This window comes from Ziziphus jujuba, chromosome 7 (genome assembly GCF_031755915.1).
Source record: "Ziziphus jujuba cultivar Dongzao chromosome 7, ASM3175591v1".
Taxonomy (NCBI): domain Eukaryota; kingdom Viridiplantae; phylum Streptophyta; class Magnoliopsida; order Rosales; family Rhamnaceae; genus Ziziphus; species Ziziphus jujuba.
The window spans coordinates 16524833-16541640 of record NC_083385.1 but is presented as its reverse complement, the minus strand read 5'-3'; the positions used below and the strand labels follow the sequence as shown (position 1 = coordinate 16541640).

Below are 16808 nucleotides of genomic sequence, written 5' to 3'. Positions count from 1 at the left end.
GAAAACTTAAGAAAGCAAGAAACTTAAGAAAACAAGCTTCGTGATTACTGTTCATGTAAACTGTTTACCTGCATTTAAACATTCTTCTTTTTCTTACATTTTTTTTCTTTTTTTGTCATATTGCAATAACTATCAGCTTAGTTACTAAAAGAGAGTTGAGTTATGATTATAGACTTCTTAAATTGCCATGTATTGGAAACATGAAGTCTTGTTTGATTATTTGACGAAATGTATGCTAGTTTGCTTTTAGTCTAGTTTGCCGTTTATTTACCAATGTGGTTTACTTCAGTTAGCAGGAAAGAGAAGCTGGAGATTGATGTTTATACACAAGTATTTTAGCAAAAAAATAAAAAATAAAAAAAATCTAAAAAAAAAAGGATGTTTAAATACAGATGAACAGTACACATAAACAGTGCACATAAATAGTTACGTAAACAGTATCTCGGCAGCAACATAGCTCGGCAGAAACACAAGCTGGAGATTGATGTTTATACACAGGTATTTTAGCCCCAAAAAAAATTTTAAAAAAATCTAAAAAAAAAAAAAAAAGATGTTTAAACACATATGAACAGTGCACGTGAACAGTCACGTAAACAGTATCTTGGCAGCAACATAGCTTGGCAGCAACACAAGCTGGAGATTGATGTTTATATACAGGTATTTTAGTCCCAAAAAAAAATTAAGAAAAAAAAATCTAAAAAAAAAAAAAAAATGTTTAAACACAGATGAACAGTACACGTGAACAGTGCACATAAACAGTCACGTAAACAGTATCTCGGCAGCAACATAGCTCGGCAGCAACTCAAGCTGAAGATTGATGTCTATACACACGTATTTTAGCCAAAAAAAAAATTTAAAAAAATCTAAAAAAAAAAAGATCTTTAATACAGATGAACAGTGCACATAAAAAAAAAAAAGATGTTTAAACATAGGTGACCAGTCACGTAAACAGTACACATAAACAGTAGCTCGGCAGCAACTCAAGCTGGAGATTGATGTTTATACACAGGTATTTTAGCCAAAAAAAATTTTAAAAAATCTAAAAAAAAAATGTTTAATACAGATGAACAGTGCACATAAACAGTACACGTAAACAATAGTTCGGAAGCAACGTAGCTCGGCAGCAATACAAGCTGGAGATTGATGTTTATATGCAGATATTTTAGGAAAAAAAATAATAAAAAAAAAAGATATTTAAACACAGGTAAACAGTGCACGTGAACAGTAGCTCGACAACAGCACTAGCAGCAACACAGCAAGCTCGGCGACAGAAAAAACAAGCTCGGCAGCAACACAGTAGCTCGGCAACAGCACTAACAGCAACACAGCAAGCTCGGCAGCAGCAACAACAAGCTTGGCAGCACCAGCAACAGCACCAACAGCAATACAGGAGCAACAGCACCAGCAGCAACACAGCAAGCTCGGCAGCAGCAACAACAAGCTCGGAAGCATCAGCAGCAATACAGGAGCACCAGCAGCAACACAGCAAGCTCAGCAGCACCAGCAGCAATACAGAAGCATCAGCAACAGCACCAGCAGCAACACAGCAAGCTCGGCAGCAGCAACAACAAGCTCGGAAGCACCAGCAGCAATACAGGAGCACCAGCAGCAACACAGCAAGCTCAGCAGCACCAGCAACAGCACCAGCAGCAATACAGAAGCATCAGCAACAGCACCAGCAGCAACACAGCAAGCTCGGCAGCAGCAACAACCACTAAATATAAGGCAAAAGCAAAAACATGTAATTCGACAGATGAATTTATACTGCATGCCCAAGTTGCTCTCTTGTGTGTGCAAGAAGTCGCAGCAGATAGACCAAACATGGCAGATGTTGTGTCAATGCTTGGAGGATATGCAGTAACTCCCCCACATCCAAACGGGAGAGGTTGGGAGCATTGAAACTGATAAGGCAATCACAAAAGACTATCATCCAGCCATATATTATTGATAGCAAAGAAAATCAAATAAAAAATGTTTTGACTGGGTTTGATTAATTTATAAAGCAGATAACTTTTAATATGCAAATGCTGTCACAGGACCTTTTTTCTTTCTTTTTGAAATTAAATATCATCACAAGACTAGCAAGCATGGTATTATTTTACCTAGAAAAGACAGGTACTCAACTAACAAGTGAAACTCAAAGAAGGTTAAGATAGCAGTGAGTGATCAATGATGAAATAAAGAATGTATCCTACATGGCTTGGAGGGATATGCTTTCCGCTCAGAAGGTCTAGCAGAACAGTTCCATAACTGTATATTACACTCTCCGGGATGACCCTACCTGCATAAATTTAGCCCCTGAAGTGTTGAAATCTAATAGCCACAACCAAGAACAAGAAGCAATAAATCAATAAAATAAAAAAAGAAAAATGCAGAGGTTTTCTTAATTGTTACAAGTGTAGCAAATGCAAGCTCTACCAACTATTTAAAAGATGGTCAATGTTGACAATAAAATATCCCATATTACAAAGTACAAAACCAATATATCATTTTCACCATACAACAAATTACGAACCAATAAAAGTACATCTAGTCATAACTCATAATCAATATCTTCCTTGGCCCTTCTACGAAAGTTGTCAAAAAGGTTTAATCCAGTGAATGCATTATTTTTCCCACTTCATTGTGACAAATTTGTATGGAAGACAAACTTAGATTTGAATTATGTAAGCTCAACTCTCAATAAGACATTTCTCAGTTGGTGGAATCATCCCGACAATAAGAATGGATTTAGTACATGATGCTCCTCAAACATTTTAAATTAATACAGCTCACTATAAATTATCAGCAAACTGAATTAAATGAATATAAACTTCAGTTTGGTCACTGATTCTGCAATTTAAGTTTACATAGAAGGAGCAATTGCTTCTATTTAGATAACTATAATAATGGAATATATATCACTGTCCACATTGCAATTAGAAGCAACCATTAAGGCACTGTAAAGACTGATGCAAAGTCAACATAGCTTAGACCAAGAGATTTCTCTTTATCTCAATTCTAAGGATGATAGCTGCTTCACGACTGGGGTTTACTTTGGCAGTCAACCCTCAACATTTTGGGTCAGCCATTAGTTTCATAAACTGGCATACCATTTATCCAGAGGTAAGGACCAATCTTACAACCACAGGGGCTCAAACAAGTGATAAAGGTCTATTGCAATTTGCATCTCGATCCAAATCCAGTTTTTATAGTTTTGTACTATATTCATTGCAATTTGCATCTTGATCCAAATCCAGTTTTTATAGTTTTGTATTATATTCATTGACCGGTTTCTAAATTTTTCAAGTTAGATTACAGGAGGATCTTGACTATTTCTTTTTTGTATTTGTCTTGACAACTCTCTTCACTTTTCACTGTATCAATAACAATTCTTCATTCTTCTCCATTTCTCCCAATAGTTCACTTTTACTCTAATTAATGTCTATATCCAATATTAGAAATGAATATCCGTTTACATTTTAATCCCTTTATCAAATAAAAATCAAAGAGAAGGCATTAACAATATAAGAAAAACTGGCATACCTGTCCTCAGAAACTCAGGTGGAGTATAAGCCAGGTTAGTGCTATAGCTTTTTCAATCTCGACTATTCTTCATAAGGCCAAAACTAGATAACCGTGGGTCACCATCCTATCATTTATAAAAAAAAAAAAAAAAAAAATTAAGTTGAACAAAAGTCCAGTTGGTTCATAGATAACGCCACAATTTATGAGGCAAATAATGAACAGGATGAGAAAAGTTTATAAAGAAAAATAAAAAGAAGCAAAAGGATATCAATTCAACATCTTAAACGCTATACAAATTTTCAGTAAACAAGAACAAACATCTCTCTACCATAACAATTTCTAGCCTTTATTTCCACCAATCATTTTTAAAAACCTCCCTAGCTTTGCATATAGAAAGTGCATTTAGAATATGGACAATTTAAATTTCTCCACTATAGCTTGCCCCATCTGCACTTTCTTGTTAAATTAAATGTAAAAATGAAGTGCACACAAGTTGATTGTCTTGTAAAGATGCAGATTGTGTTTAAATGTGTATACACTACCTCGTCAAAGAGGACTCTGTATGCATTCAAGTCATGATATATTTTTCGGTTTTCCGTGTTACAATGATCAAGTGCTTGTGCAATGTAGTATGCAACTCTCACATGCATCTCCCATGGCAGTGGCTGTTTCTCCCCTAAAACAAAAAACTTATATTGAGAAAAAGCACGGTAAAAGGGAAACCAGGAATACATGGCCAGCAACAATTTAATAAAATAAGAACAGTCACACTTGCAATAAAACATCAATTGCTAAAAATATTGTAAAAAGGATAGGAAATAATACATTGAAAAACAAAAAAAAAAAACACAGTCCATAGAGCTAATATATTTAAAGGACAAAACATCTTAAAGGAACAATATCATAGAAACTTGAATGAGTAAAATCCAGTACTACTGGTTTCACTATTGAGTAACTTGTAGTTTAAGATTAATTTCTCTTTGCGTCTTTTATTATATATGAATTTTTAATTTTGAATCTCTCTATTAGTAGATTCCTTGTCACTAACTATCCTTGATTAAGACCAACTTATGGTTTAACCGCCAGAATAAATAAAAATAAATACATAAATAAAATAATTCATTAAAATTGTATGAAATTAGAGGGTCCACAAAAATCAACAGTGGTTATATCCATAAAGAACAAAGAAACATACAGTGAAAGAGATGCTTGGAGAGAGTATCATTAGGCATATACTCCGCTACTAACAACCGCTCGTCTCCCTCAGCACATCATCCACAGAAATCTAACAAGCTTCTCAACTCTAGATATTGGAGCCACAATGTTAAAAAAGAAAGCAATTTCTTGAATATTTGCTCCCAGTAAACAATGAGATCCATAGAATAAACAAAATAATTCAAAAGAGTTTATTACATTATGATTTCTAGAAGCCTAAGTAAATAAGAATAACGATATACATTAAGTGATCACCCAAAAAAAATAAAAAATAAAAACACTTTAAAAGCAATGAAACAAAAAGAGAAACATTATTATTATTTTTTTTTTAAAAGAACAGAACTGAACCAGAATGAAAAAATAAAAAAATAAAAAAAAAAATATATATATATATATATATATAAAATATAAAAACACAAACAGAGGTATAGAAAAATCAAAATGAAGGAGAGGAAGGAAGTAATGGCAAAGAACCCACACTCCAACGGCAAGGCACTAACGGCTGCGACTCTTTCTGGTTCCGAAGGATGGCTGGTTGGGCTGGGTTTGAGATTTTTGAAATAATTAGGTCGGTGGCTGGTTGGGCTGGTTCCGAACGGTGAGATGCGAGCGGGAAGGGGGTGGAAGCAGAGGAGAAGAGGAATTTTGGCAAAGGTGGTTCCAGCTGATGCGAGGGGGAATGCGAGCTGCTGTGAGCGGGAAGGGGAGATTTTGCCAAAATTCTCACGTGAGAGTTGCAATTCCATATGGACCGTTGACGCCAAGTATGAAAATCCAATGGTCTTTATTCTCTCACGTTTTTTGTCCGCACATAACCCATGCAGTCGGTCCTCATACTAGCCTCTCTGTATATATATATATATATATATAGTCGAAAAGGAAAAGTTTTGCATGTGTCAAATGGTTGTCTTATAGAACAAGGATCCACTCAATTTATGAGAAATGAAAGATTTTAAGTTGATTTAAACATTTTATGTTACATCATGTAATATATATCTAATGGTCAAATTAAATCCAATCACTTTGCTTAAAAAAGAAAAATTTTCTAAACTTCTAACAATTTTAAATAACCTCGGCTTCTTTCTATCTTATTTTAAGAATTATATTTCTTTTTATAATGAATCAAATCAATAATATCTTTCTCCTTTTCCATATCAAATATTGTTATAACTAATATATAAATGCTAGCAATTTAATTTTTATTTTTTTTTATGATAGCTAGCAATTTAAATTCAAAGAATGTAACCTACCATATGTTTATGATTTATCAATGTTCAATAATTCAAAAAACTTCATATTTTTATTTATTTATTTTTTAAAAAACACTGTAGAAAGATTTTAATTTAGTCCGCCTAGAAAAGATTTTAAATTTTTTTGTGGCTCCTTTTTTTTTTTTCCTTAAAAAATATTTTCCATATGTATATATATTTTAAATTTATCAATATGTGTAAGTACAAGTATTTAGTATTTGTTTAGAAAATATTTATGTTTAATATTACCCAGAGCTTTAAAAAATAAATCATAAATATACAAGCTATCAAATATCAACAAATTTTCTAAAACTATTCAAATATTAATAATGATAACTTTTATTTTATACGAGTAAAATAATTTAATAGTTCAAATTTATTCAAAACATGTATCATTATATTATTTATCAAATATAATATTTTTTTCATTTCCATAAAAATGGGGAGGATGTTTTATTAAACATGAACTAAATAAAACTTTAATTATTAATTACATAATTAATCACCCATCATAATGAAGGGCCTCCTTAATAAACCTATCAAAATTACGATAAGACCCACCTCCAATATCAGTAGCTTCTTCAGCTTTCTTCTTCCATTCCAATGCTTTTTCCTTCAATTTCTTCCCCTTTTCACCTTCCATCATCTCCCTCACAAGCTCTTCAACTTCAACTCTTTTAACATCATGGTTAATCTCCATTCCAATCCCCCAATTATTACAAGCATATCCACAATTTGTCTGCTGTTCAGCAAAGAAAGGCCAGCAAATCAGTGGGACACCAGCACAAACAGCTTCCATGCAAGAATTCCATCCACAATGGCTGAGAAAAACAGCGACAGAAGGATGAGCCAAAACCATCTCTTGAGGACACCAACTCGCCAGCAATCCACGATCTTTGATCTCCTCGAGAAACCCATCTGGAAGATCCGCCGATTCACCCATTACCACATCGGGTCGTACGATCCAAAGGAAATACTGCTTGCTGTTCGCTAAACCCCATGCGAACTCCTTGAAGTGCTCATCGGACATGACGGTGACGCTTCCGTAGTTGACGTACACCACCGAGTTGGGTTCCCTCTGGTTCAGCCACTGGAGGCAGTTTGAGTCCTCTTTCCAGAGGCTTGAACCCAGAGACTTGTAAGGGGTATCGGGGAGATGGCGGCCCAGGAGAGGAAGTGGTCCGATGGTGTAGATGTTAGGGAATTTAGCGGAGATCGCTTCGAGGACTTGGTGCTCGAATTCGTCGAAGGTGTTGAAGACAATTGCAGGGGAATTGAGGCAGTTTTGGGCTTCGGAACCCATGAAATCGAACATCGTCTCGTTAGCGTCTTGGGTTCGAACGAAGCTCGGGAGGTCTTTGAATCGGATGTCTTTCATCCCGGGGATCCAATCGATCGGTGTGTTCAGTGTTCCATCGTGCATGAAGCTTCCGTCTGAAAAATGTTTTCATTGGAAATTAAGAGGGCTTATGAACTTGTAAACTTTTTGATCTAAAATTAAATCAAAATTTCGATACAACATTTTTTTTCTTTTTTTTGTGTGTGTGTAAATTATAGTGTGACTATCTTAGCTCTAAATTTGTTAATTTTTCTAAATGTTGGTTCTCATTTGTTTATTTTCTGAGCTCCAGCAGATGTCCAGAGTTTGAATCTCCACCGTGACGATACTTGGTTTATATTAATCTTTCAACCATTAATATTAACATATTATTTTGAAACATTATTATTTGATAAACAATCTAACAATTTAGCATTTATAGAGGTAACACCACTACCTCCCGTTCTACCAAATCTGGGGGAAATCTCTTGAAAAAAGAAAGATTTACATACTTCTTAAAAATTATTATATACCCAAAAAAAAAAAAAAAAAAGAAGGTTGAAATTTACATAAATTTTGTTCTCTAAAATTATGAATCAATAGATGAACAACGATACTAATAACGTGCATCAAACTTAGATATAACTATCTTTCAGGTTAGTTTAAATTTTTAGTTTTAAAAATTAAAAAAAAAAAGAATCAAGGATTAGCAGGTAAAATAATGTATCATCATTTAGAGAGGCGAAAAGTCATAAAAGATGGATCATGTCGTGTCGTTCATTTCTGGCATCCCAAGATATTTCAAGATTAGGATGACGTTCGGTGAAAACATGTTCGAATAAATACAAGGAAACAATGACGAAATATGCCGACTCATGTATTTCTATTATCAATTCATAAAACAAAATCTTGGAATTTGTAACAAAATTTTCTAATTTAATCACAAAATTAGATCAACTTGTTATAGCTCACATTGTAATATGTTTGGTAGAACTTAATATATATATATATATATATATATTGTTTATGAATTCACCAAAAATATATGTGGTTCATGAAAATTACTATAAAGCATAAGGTCGAAGAAATTAAATAATTAAAAGTTGGTAGGTAGCTATGTTAATCACCTTTGAAAGGAACAATCCCTCTCTTGACGAGTTCGTCGAAGTGCAAGTATCCCATGAATCCACAAGCCGAGGCAGTCCAAAACTGAGCCTCTGGGATTCCGAGTTCTTGACCGGCTTTGATCGCGAAGCTCATCACTCCGTCGGAAACTATGCAACTGACAGGAGGCACTGAGGACTTATTCAGCCTCCGAAGTAGGTCTTTGAACGGAGCTAGACAGTTCTTTCTGGTTGAATCACATAGAGCCGGGGGATATTGGGTGGCGTCGCGATCGGAAGGTGGTAGACCCTCCGGTATGGTGTCGAAGACGAAGTCCGGTAGGCCCTTGACGAAATCAGGACCGTTGGATCTGATCAAGCGTCTGTGGTTGAACTCGGTGTTGACAAAGGTTATGTGGAAGCCTCTTGAATGAAGAAGCTTAGCTAAGTGCATCATGGGGCCAACATGGCCTTGTGATGGGAATGGGACACATACTGCGTGAGGTTTTTTTCGGCTTCCAACTGAACCCATTTTGCTTCACCCAAAAAGAGAAATCAAGCTGAACACGGAATTGGTAAATTTGGCAACAACTTTGGAGGGAAACTTACACATATATAGAGCCAAGATGGATGAGGAAAATTATTTCAAATGATTGAGGGATTATAATGCAATGATTGGATGAGACCAGCTAAGTGATGATCTCCACAATTTCACGAGCTTAATTAATTTATTTAATTAATCTTTATTTATGAGATAAGATCAGTTTTTTCTTCTTCTTTTTTCACTGCACTTTTTCCTTAAGTCAATGTATGATTTAACAAGCAATAATTGATTTGGGTGTACGTGTCACCAATAAACCATTTCTCTTTCAACATTTATTGAGTTAATCTATTCAAAGACTACATATAATACTTTTTTATTGACTGCTGTTTTTTCAGATTAGTTTCTTGAATTTAAGCTCTTCCAAAAACTATACAAACATTTTTAGAAATTAACTATTTTTTAACCTTTAAAGCCAAAAACATAATTTCAAAAATCATGTCTCATGTGGAAATTTAACATAGTGACATATCGCTTTGAATCTTCAACCTCCAGATCGCACGCCTCTTAAAAGTATATTCCTTGATCGACTCTCTATGTTTTACTTATTCCTCCTCTTAAACTTTTACATTCATGTATCTGGGAGCTCCATGCATAGAGTCAAAGAAAAGTGAGAAAAAGAGGAAAGAAAAACAGAGACAAAGACAAACACACGCAATTTAATACATGTATTAGCTTAATTATATTATATTTTATTAATTAGCTTAAATTAATTATTATTTCTCATTCTGTTGCGAAGCCAGGTGTTACATAAGATATTTTAAAGCCAATGTACAAGTCTGTTGATATTTTATTTGATTAATTTCCGCATGTAGACCATCCAGAGAGTAAAGTATCAGTTAAACTAAATTTTGTAGCAGAAATTAATGTATAATAATTAAGAATGGGGGATCAGTAGACAGTAGGAGGGCTGTGGAATATATATAAATATATGTATATATACACATATAGTTAAATACTTGATTCAGATAAATTAACAAATAAAAAGAAAGAAAAATTAGCAAGTTATTAGTTAAATAAATGATTTAGATAAATTAATAAATAAAAAGAAAGAAAAATTAGGAAGTTGTGATTGATTATGAGGGTCTGATTTAACAAATTAAGCTGTTTTTCCTAATTATGTTGGATTGGCGAATTAATAATTGAAGCAGCTAGCAGACAAGAACCATATGGAAAGGAAAAGTCATCGATCACGGATCTAGACCTTAAATTGATAAGTTTAGATTTTTTATTTTTTTGGCCCTTTTGGTAATAGACAAGTTTAGATATTTAGCATAATCAGATGTGACAGCATGTCATGTTGTACTGTAGTCTAAGTGAATAGGATGTGTTAAATTTTTATATGGAAATAAATAGATATGAATTTATTTATTAAATTATGTACTTATTAATAGATTAAGAATATATAAATTTTAAATTTTAAATTTAATTCAAGTTTCAAATAATAAAATAATTTTTTTAAAAACTTAAAAATAAACTTACATTTTTTTTTAAATCTTAAAAATAAACTTACTTGTTTTTAGATTTTTAAAAAATTAAATTAAAAAAGAATAAATATTTAAATATTAAATTAAATATTTTTAATACTATAAAAATTACATAATTACAAAAATATCTTTTTAAAATGAATCTAACATATTTATTATGTGTTATCATATTTTACCCATTAAATTCTGCTAACTTATTAAATCTTTTTAAATAACATTAATGAATTCAAAATGATATCACTATCATGTGATATTTTGCCAATCTAAGTATAACTATGATTTCATATTCAAAACGAGGAGGTTAATTGGTTGCAACATATATGCTTTTTTCAGTGCATGAAAAGTCAATGTGACCTGGCCAAAAGTGTCACGTACAATCAAATGTCATATCTTTTTTTTGCCATTTTTAACTACCGTATTCAATGCAAATAGAGTAACTTAATAAAATAGGCAACAACTTATAGATTAATGTTAAATCCAAATAAAATATTTGTATTTTATAAGATAATTATTTAGTGTTTGATTATAAATATCTTGTGGTTCCATCTTATCCATGTACTTGTTACATAAAAAATAAAAACAAATAAATAAATAATTATTCAAGTTTCCGATCTAAAATTAAACATGATAATACTCTTTCAAAATGCATGTTAGTATTATTATTATTATTATTTTTTAAGTAGTATATATATATATATATATATTTTTATTTACCATTCAATTTTCGTACTGCTTGTTTTACTCTTTACCACGTCGTCAAATATGGTCGTTAACACACTCCAAAACTAAAGATTGAAAAATCCCAGTGCGAGCAAATCTAGCATCGAGAAAAAAAGTAACATATTGTGAATCAAATTATATGCATAATGCTCCAATTTTAGATACTTATTTTCTTGTTGATCAGAAAGTAATAAACCAAATTTGCTAAAGCAGTAAAGCCCCATCTAGCTCATTGACCTAAAGGTTCTAATTGTCAACTACACATATATAGTAACTATTGCTAAGGTGTTATTTCATTGTAGTTAATTTTTTTCAGTTAGACAATCTATTGGAAGATAACGATCATAGCCAAAAACCAGTTCGCTGTCCTGGTTGCCATTTCTTGTTTCGCCTTTTAACTCCTTACAAAGCAAGTTTGCTTATATTACTTCTACAAAGAACTACTAGCAAATCAAACCATAACCATAATCTAAATTCCTTCACGCAACAAGTAAATTTTTCATTCTTATTTTTTACCTGTAAATGAATTGTCAATGAATAGATTTCATTACAAAATCATTTATAGAGACAAATTTAAATAATGACATTGCCAAAGAGATAATGCAACGCCACCAATTTCAGCCGAAATTTTTATGGAACCCATACAAGTTCTTCAAATTCCAAAGAATGAAATAAATTTACCATTTGGCAGTGACAACTTTTGAAAATAATTTGAATTTCGCAGATAGTATTTGTTTAGAAAATATTTATATTAAATATTATCAAGAGCTTTAAAATACATTAATCATAAATATCAATTATTTTTCTAAAACTATTCAAATTATCACCGATGGTAACTCTTATTTTCGACAAGTGAAATATTTTAATAGTTCCTTTTTTTTCAAAATATATATCATTATATTATTTATCTAATTTAATATTCTTCATTTCCATAAAAATGGGGAGGATGTTTATTAAACATGAACTAAATAAAACTTTAATTATTAATTACATAATTAATCACCCATCATAATGAAGGGCCTCCTTAATAAACCTATCAAAATTACGATAAGACCCACCTCCAATGTCAGTAGCTTCTTCAGCTTTCTTCTTCCATTCCAATGCTTTTTCCTTCAATTTCTTCCCCTTTTCACCTTCCATCATCTCCCTTACAAGCTCTTCAACTTCAACTCTTTTAACATCATGGTTAATCTCCATTCCAATCCCCCAATTATTACAAGCATATCTACAATTTGTCTGCTGTTCAGCAAAGAAAGGCCAACAAATCAGTGGGACACCAGCACAAACAGCTTCCATGCAAGAATTCCATCCACAATGGCTGAGAAAAACAGCGACAGAAGGATGAGTCAAAACCTTCTCTTGAGGACACCAACTTGCTAGCAATCCACGATCTTTAATCTCCTCGAGAAACCCATCTGGAAGATCCGCCGATTCACCCATTACAACATCGGGACGTACGATCCACAGGAAATACTGCTTGCTGTTTGCTAAACCCCATGCAAACTCCTTGAAGTGCTCGTCGGACATGACGGTGACGCTTCCGTAGTTGACGTACACCACCGAATTGGGTTCCCTCTGGTTCAGCCATTGCAGGCAGTTTGAGTCCTCTTTCCAGAGGCTCGAACCCAGAGACTTGAAATGGGCATCGGGGACATGGCGGTCCAGAAGAGTTAGTGGTCCGATGGTGTAGATGTTGGGGAATTTGGCCGAGATCGCTTCGAGAACTTGGTGCTCGAATTCGTCGAAGGTGTTGAAGACGATGGCAGAGGAATTGAGGCAGTTTTGGGTTTCGGAACCCGTGAAATCGAACAACGTGTCGTTAGCGTCTTGGGTTCGGACGAAGCTCGGGAGGTCTTTGAGTCGGATGTCTTTCATGCCAGGGATCCAATCGATCGGTGTGTTCAGTGTTCCGTCGTGCATGAAGCTTCCGTCTGAAAATATTTCATTGGAAATTAAAACGGGTTATGAACTTGTAAATTTTCTGTTCTAAAATTAAATCAAAATTTGGATACAACTTGTTCCAACAAATCCATTGGACATTGGAATTTATGTGGCAAAGTGTTAAAACTTAGAAGTATGGTACAGTATTTATCAATAACTAATATATATATATATATATTTTCAATAAATTCTATTTAAAATTCAAAATGAAATATATTGAGATATTAAAAAAGATGATGAGAGGACAGAGGAGAGAGAAAAAGTTGCTCAATGGATTCTATTTAAAATTGTTAACATATTAAGAGAGAAGATGAGACAGAGAGAAAAAAAAATTATAAGTTGACGATGAAAGACGAGTGAATATGTTAAATTTATGACTCATAGACTTTCTATAATAAATTCTTTGACCACTGATATTCAGATGAATCACGAGTGCAGCACACCACCATAAACCTTACAAGGTTTATTAATGCGCAGTCTAATCATCCTTCCTTCCTTCGAACTGTTGAGCATATTGATCCAAAGCTCCACCGTTCTGAATATTGATAAAGACTATTCCAAATTTGATAAAATATATCAAGAATCTCATCTCCTTTTTTTTTTTTTTTTTTTTTAATTATCATCTTAACAGATCTTTGACATAACATTGTTAAAGAAGATTTTTTTTTTTTAAATTTATTTGTCTATCTGATATGGTAAAATTTTTATTAGATAAACAAAACTAATGAACATTCTCTAATATGACTATTTTAGTTCTAAGTTAGTTACTTTTTAAAAAAATTGGGTCTTATTTGTTTATTTTTTGAGCTTAGCAAATGTTCAAAGTTTGAATCTCAATCCTTATTATACTTAGTTTATATTAATTTTTTAACTATTAATATTAACATATCATTTTGAAATATTATTATTTAGTAAATTCAACCCTGATTTTAACCCTGATTATACTTAGTTTATATTAATTTTTTAACTATTAATATTAACATATCATTTAGAAATATTATTATTTAATAAATGAATAAACAATTTAACTATTATATCATTTTGAAATATTATTATTTAGTAAATTCAACCCTGATTGTAACCATGATTATACTTAGTTTATATTAATTTTTTAACTATTAATATTATTAACATATCATTTTAAAATATTATTATTTAGTAAATGAATTTGGTAAACAATTTTACTATTTGGCATTTATAGTGGTAACATTACTGCCTCCCGGTTCCACCAAATCTTGCGGAAATCTCTTGAAAAAAGAAAGATATACATATGTCTTAAAAATATTATATGCCGAAAGAAAAACACAAAAGAAGGTTGAAATATACATAAATTTTGTTCTCTAGAATTATCAATCAATTAGATGAATAACGACACTAATAATGTGCATCAAACATGATATATATATATATATATATATGTAAAATTGATTTATTGTGAACTATTTTTAGGTTATTTTAAATTTTTAGTTTTGAAAAGAAAAAAAAAAAAGAATTAAGGATTAGCAAGTAAAATAATATATCATCTTTTGGAGAGGGAAAAAGTCATAAAGATGGAAAATATCGCGTCGTTCATTTTCTGGGCATCCCAAGATGTCTGAAGATAAGGGTGACGTACTGTGAAAACATGTTCTAATAAATACAAGGGAAACACTGACGAAACCATGCCGACACATGTATTTCATTATCAATTCATACAACAAAAATCTTGGAATTTGTAACAAAAGTTTCTAATTTAATCACAAAATAAATCAATTTGTCATAGATTTTAGTGTTCAAATGAATTAATTACTAACGTTATACCTCGGTTGATATACTTTTATATATGTAAATTCTACAATGAAGACGGTTGTATAAAGATCGCAGACTGCATATATATATATATATATATATATATATATATATATATGTTTTTCATGAAAATTAATATAGAGCATCAGGTCGAAGAAATTAAATAATTAAAATTGGTAGCTAGCTATATATATTAATCACCTTTGAAAGGAACAATCCCTCTCTTGACGAGTTCATCGAAGTGCAAGTACCCCATGAATCCACAAGCCGAGGCAGTCCAAAACTGTACCTCTGGGATCCCAAGTTCTTCACCGGCTTTGATAGCGAAGCTCATCATTCCGTCGGAAACTATGCAACTAACCGGAGGCACTGAGGACTTATTCAGCCTCCGAAGTAGGTCTTTGAACGGAGCTAGACAGTTCTTTCTAGTTGAATCACATAGAGCCGGGACATCTTGCGTCGCGTCGCGATCAGACGGTGGTAGACCGTCCGGTATGGTGTCGAAGACGAAGTCCGGTAGGCCCTTGACAAAATCAGGACCGTTGGATCTGATCAAGCGTCTGTGGTTGAACTCGGTGTTGACAAAGGTTATGTGGAAGCCTCTTGAATGAAGAAGCTTGGCGAAGCGCATCAGAGGGCTAACATGGCCCTGTGCTGGTACAGGGACACATACTGCATGAGGTTTTTTCTGTCCTCCAACCAGACCCATTTTGCTTCACCAACACAAAAAAGAGAAATCAAGCTGAAGATGGGGTTAGTAGATTTGCAAGAATTGTGAAGGAGAAACCTACACATATATAGAGAGCCAAGATGGGTGAGGAAAGTTATTTTCAAATGATGAGCGAATATAATGCAATGATTGGATGAGACTAGCTATGATCTCCACAATTTGATGAGCTTAATTAATTTGTTTAATTAATCTTTGTTACGAGATAAGATCAGTTTTTTCTTTCGTTTTTTTATTGCATATTTACCTAAAAAGGCAAATTAAGCTGTTTTTCCAATTATGTTGGATTGGAGAATTAATTAATGAGGTGACTGGCAGACAAGAACCATACGGAAAGGAAAAGTCATCAGTCATGGATCAAGATCTTAAATTGATTAATAGACAAGTTTGTAAGGTATTCAAAATGAGGAGGCAAATTGTTTACTATACTTTTCCAATGCATGAAAAGTCAAAAAGTCACGGGGCAATTTGGGATAAGTATTAAATGTGGTACATATGTCGTGTCATTCTGTATTCTTTTTAATTATTGTGTGAAATGCAAATCCAATAACTTAATATTTATATATAAATAACTTGTAGATTGTATTTATATCTAAATAAAATATTTAAATTTTATAAGATAACTGTTAAATGTCTGGTTATAAATGGTTTGTGAGTTTACGTTATTTTTGCATTATTCATGCATGTGTTATACAAAAATGAAATTCTAGTTTCAAACCTAGAATTAAGCATGATAATATATTAATAACTTCTGCACAAGGTAAACTGATCCAACGTCTATTCCTTCGTACGGTCACCGTTAAGGGTCCATCATATTAATAGTATACATTATTATCAAACCAAACAAAACCAGTACGTGGCTGACATGTTTACCAGGTCCGCACTTACAGTCTGGTGGGAAAAGACGTGTCGTAGGGCTATAGTATTATTACTATTTTTTTAGTAGTATATATTTTATATTTTTATTTACTTTGAATTCAATTTTCGTACTGTTTATTTTGGGCAAAATATACGCATAATGCTCCAATTTTAGATATTTCTTTTCTTATTGATCAGAAAGCAATAAACCAAATTTGCTAAAACCCCATTCAGGTCATTGACCTAAAGGTCTAATTGTCAACTACACATATACAGTGACTATTGCTAAGGTG

At 32.6% G+C, this 16808-nt stretch overlaps 2 protein-coding genes and 1 pseudogene across 2 annotated transcripts; all 3 read right to left on the bottom strand.

Annotated features, from left to right (window-relative positions):
- Positions 1–1187: 1187 nt before the first annotated feature.
- LOC132804477 (serine/threonine-protein kinase BSK2-like) lies at positions 1188–4778 on the bottom strand (annotated as a pseudogene).
- Positions 4779–6347: 1569 nt separating this feature from the next.
- On the bottom strand, positions 6348–9141 carry LOC125423870 (linamarin synthase 2). The gene is made up of 2 exons (XM_060818664.1): positions 8418–9141; positions 6348–7406 (listed from the first exon to the last, which is right to left on the bottom strand). Exons 1-2 carry the CDS (start codon positions 8923–8925, stop codon positions 6475–6477), a joined length of 1440 nt encoding a protein of 479 aa, XP_060674647.1. The 5' UTR covers positions 8926–9141; the 3' UTR covers positions 6348–6474.
- A 2951-nt stretch (positions 9142–12092) lies between these two features.
- LOC107425319 (linamarin synthase 2) lies at positions 12093–16148 on the bottom strand. The gene is made up of 2 exons (XM_048479711.2): positions 15132–16148; positions 12093–13132 (listed from the first exon to the last, which is right to left on the bottom strand). The coding sequence occupies exons 1-2, from the start codon at positions 15637–15639 to the stop codon at positions 12201–12203; spliced, it is 1440 nt and encodes a 479-aa protein (XP_048335668.2). The 5' UTR covers positions 15640–16148; the 3' UTR covers positions 12093–12200.
- Between the last annotated feature and the right edge of the window lie 660 nt (positions 16149–16808).

Bases quoted from the DNA above. Each gene is read 5' to 3' on its own strand.
- LOC125423870 (XM_060818664.1), bottom strand. From the start codon at position 8,925: ATGGGTTCAGTTGGAAGCCGAAAAAAACCTCACGCAGTATGTGTCCCA. The intron at 7,407-8,417 runs GTGATTAACATA...AACATTTTTCAG, and splicing joins AGGGATTGTTCCTTTCAAAG to ACGGAAGCTTCATGCACGAT.
- LOC107425319 (XM_048479711.2), bottom strand. From the start codon at position 15,639: ATGGGTCTGGTTGGAGGACAGAAAAAACCTCATGCAGTATGTGTCCCT. The intron at 13,133-15,131 runs GTGATTAATATA...AAATATTTTCAG, and splicing joins AGGGATTGTTCCTTTCAAAG to ACGGAAGCTTCATGCACGAC.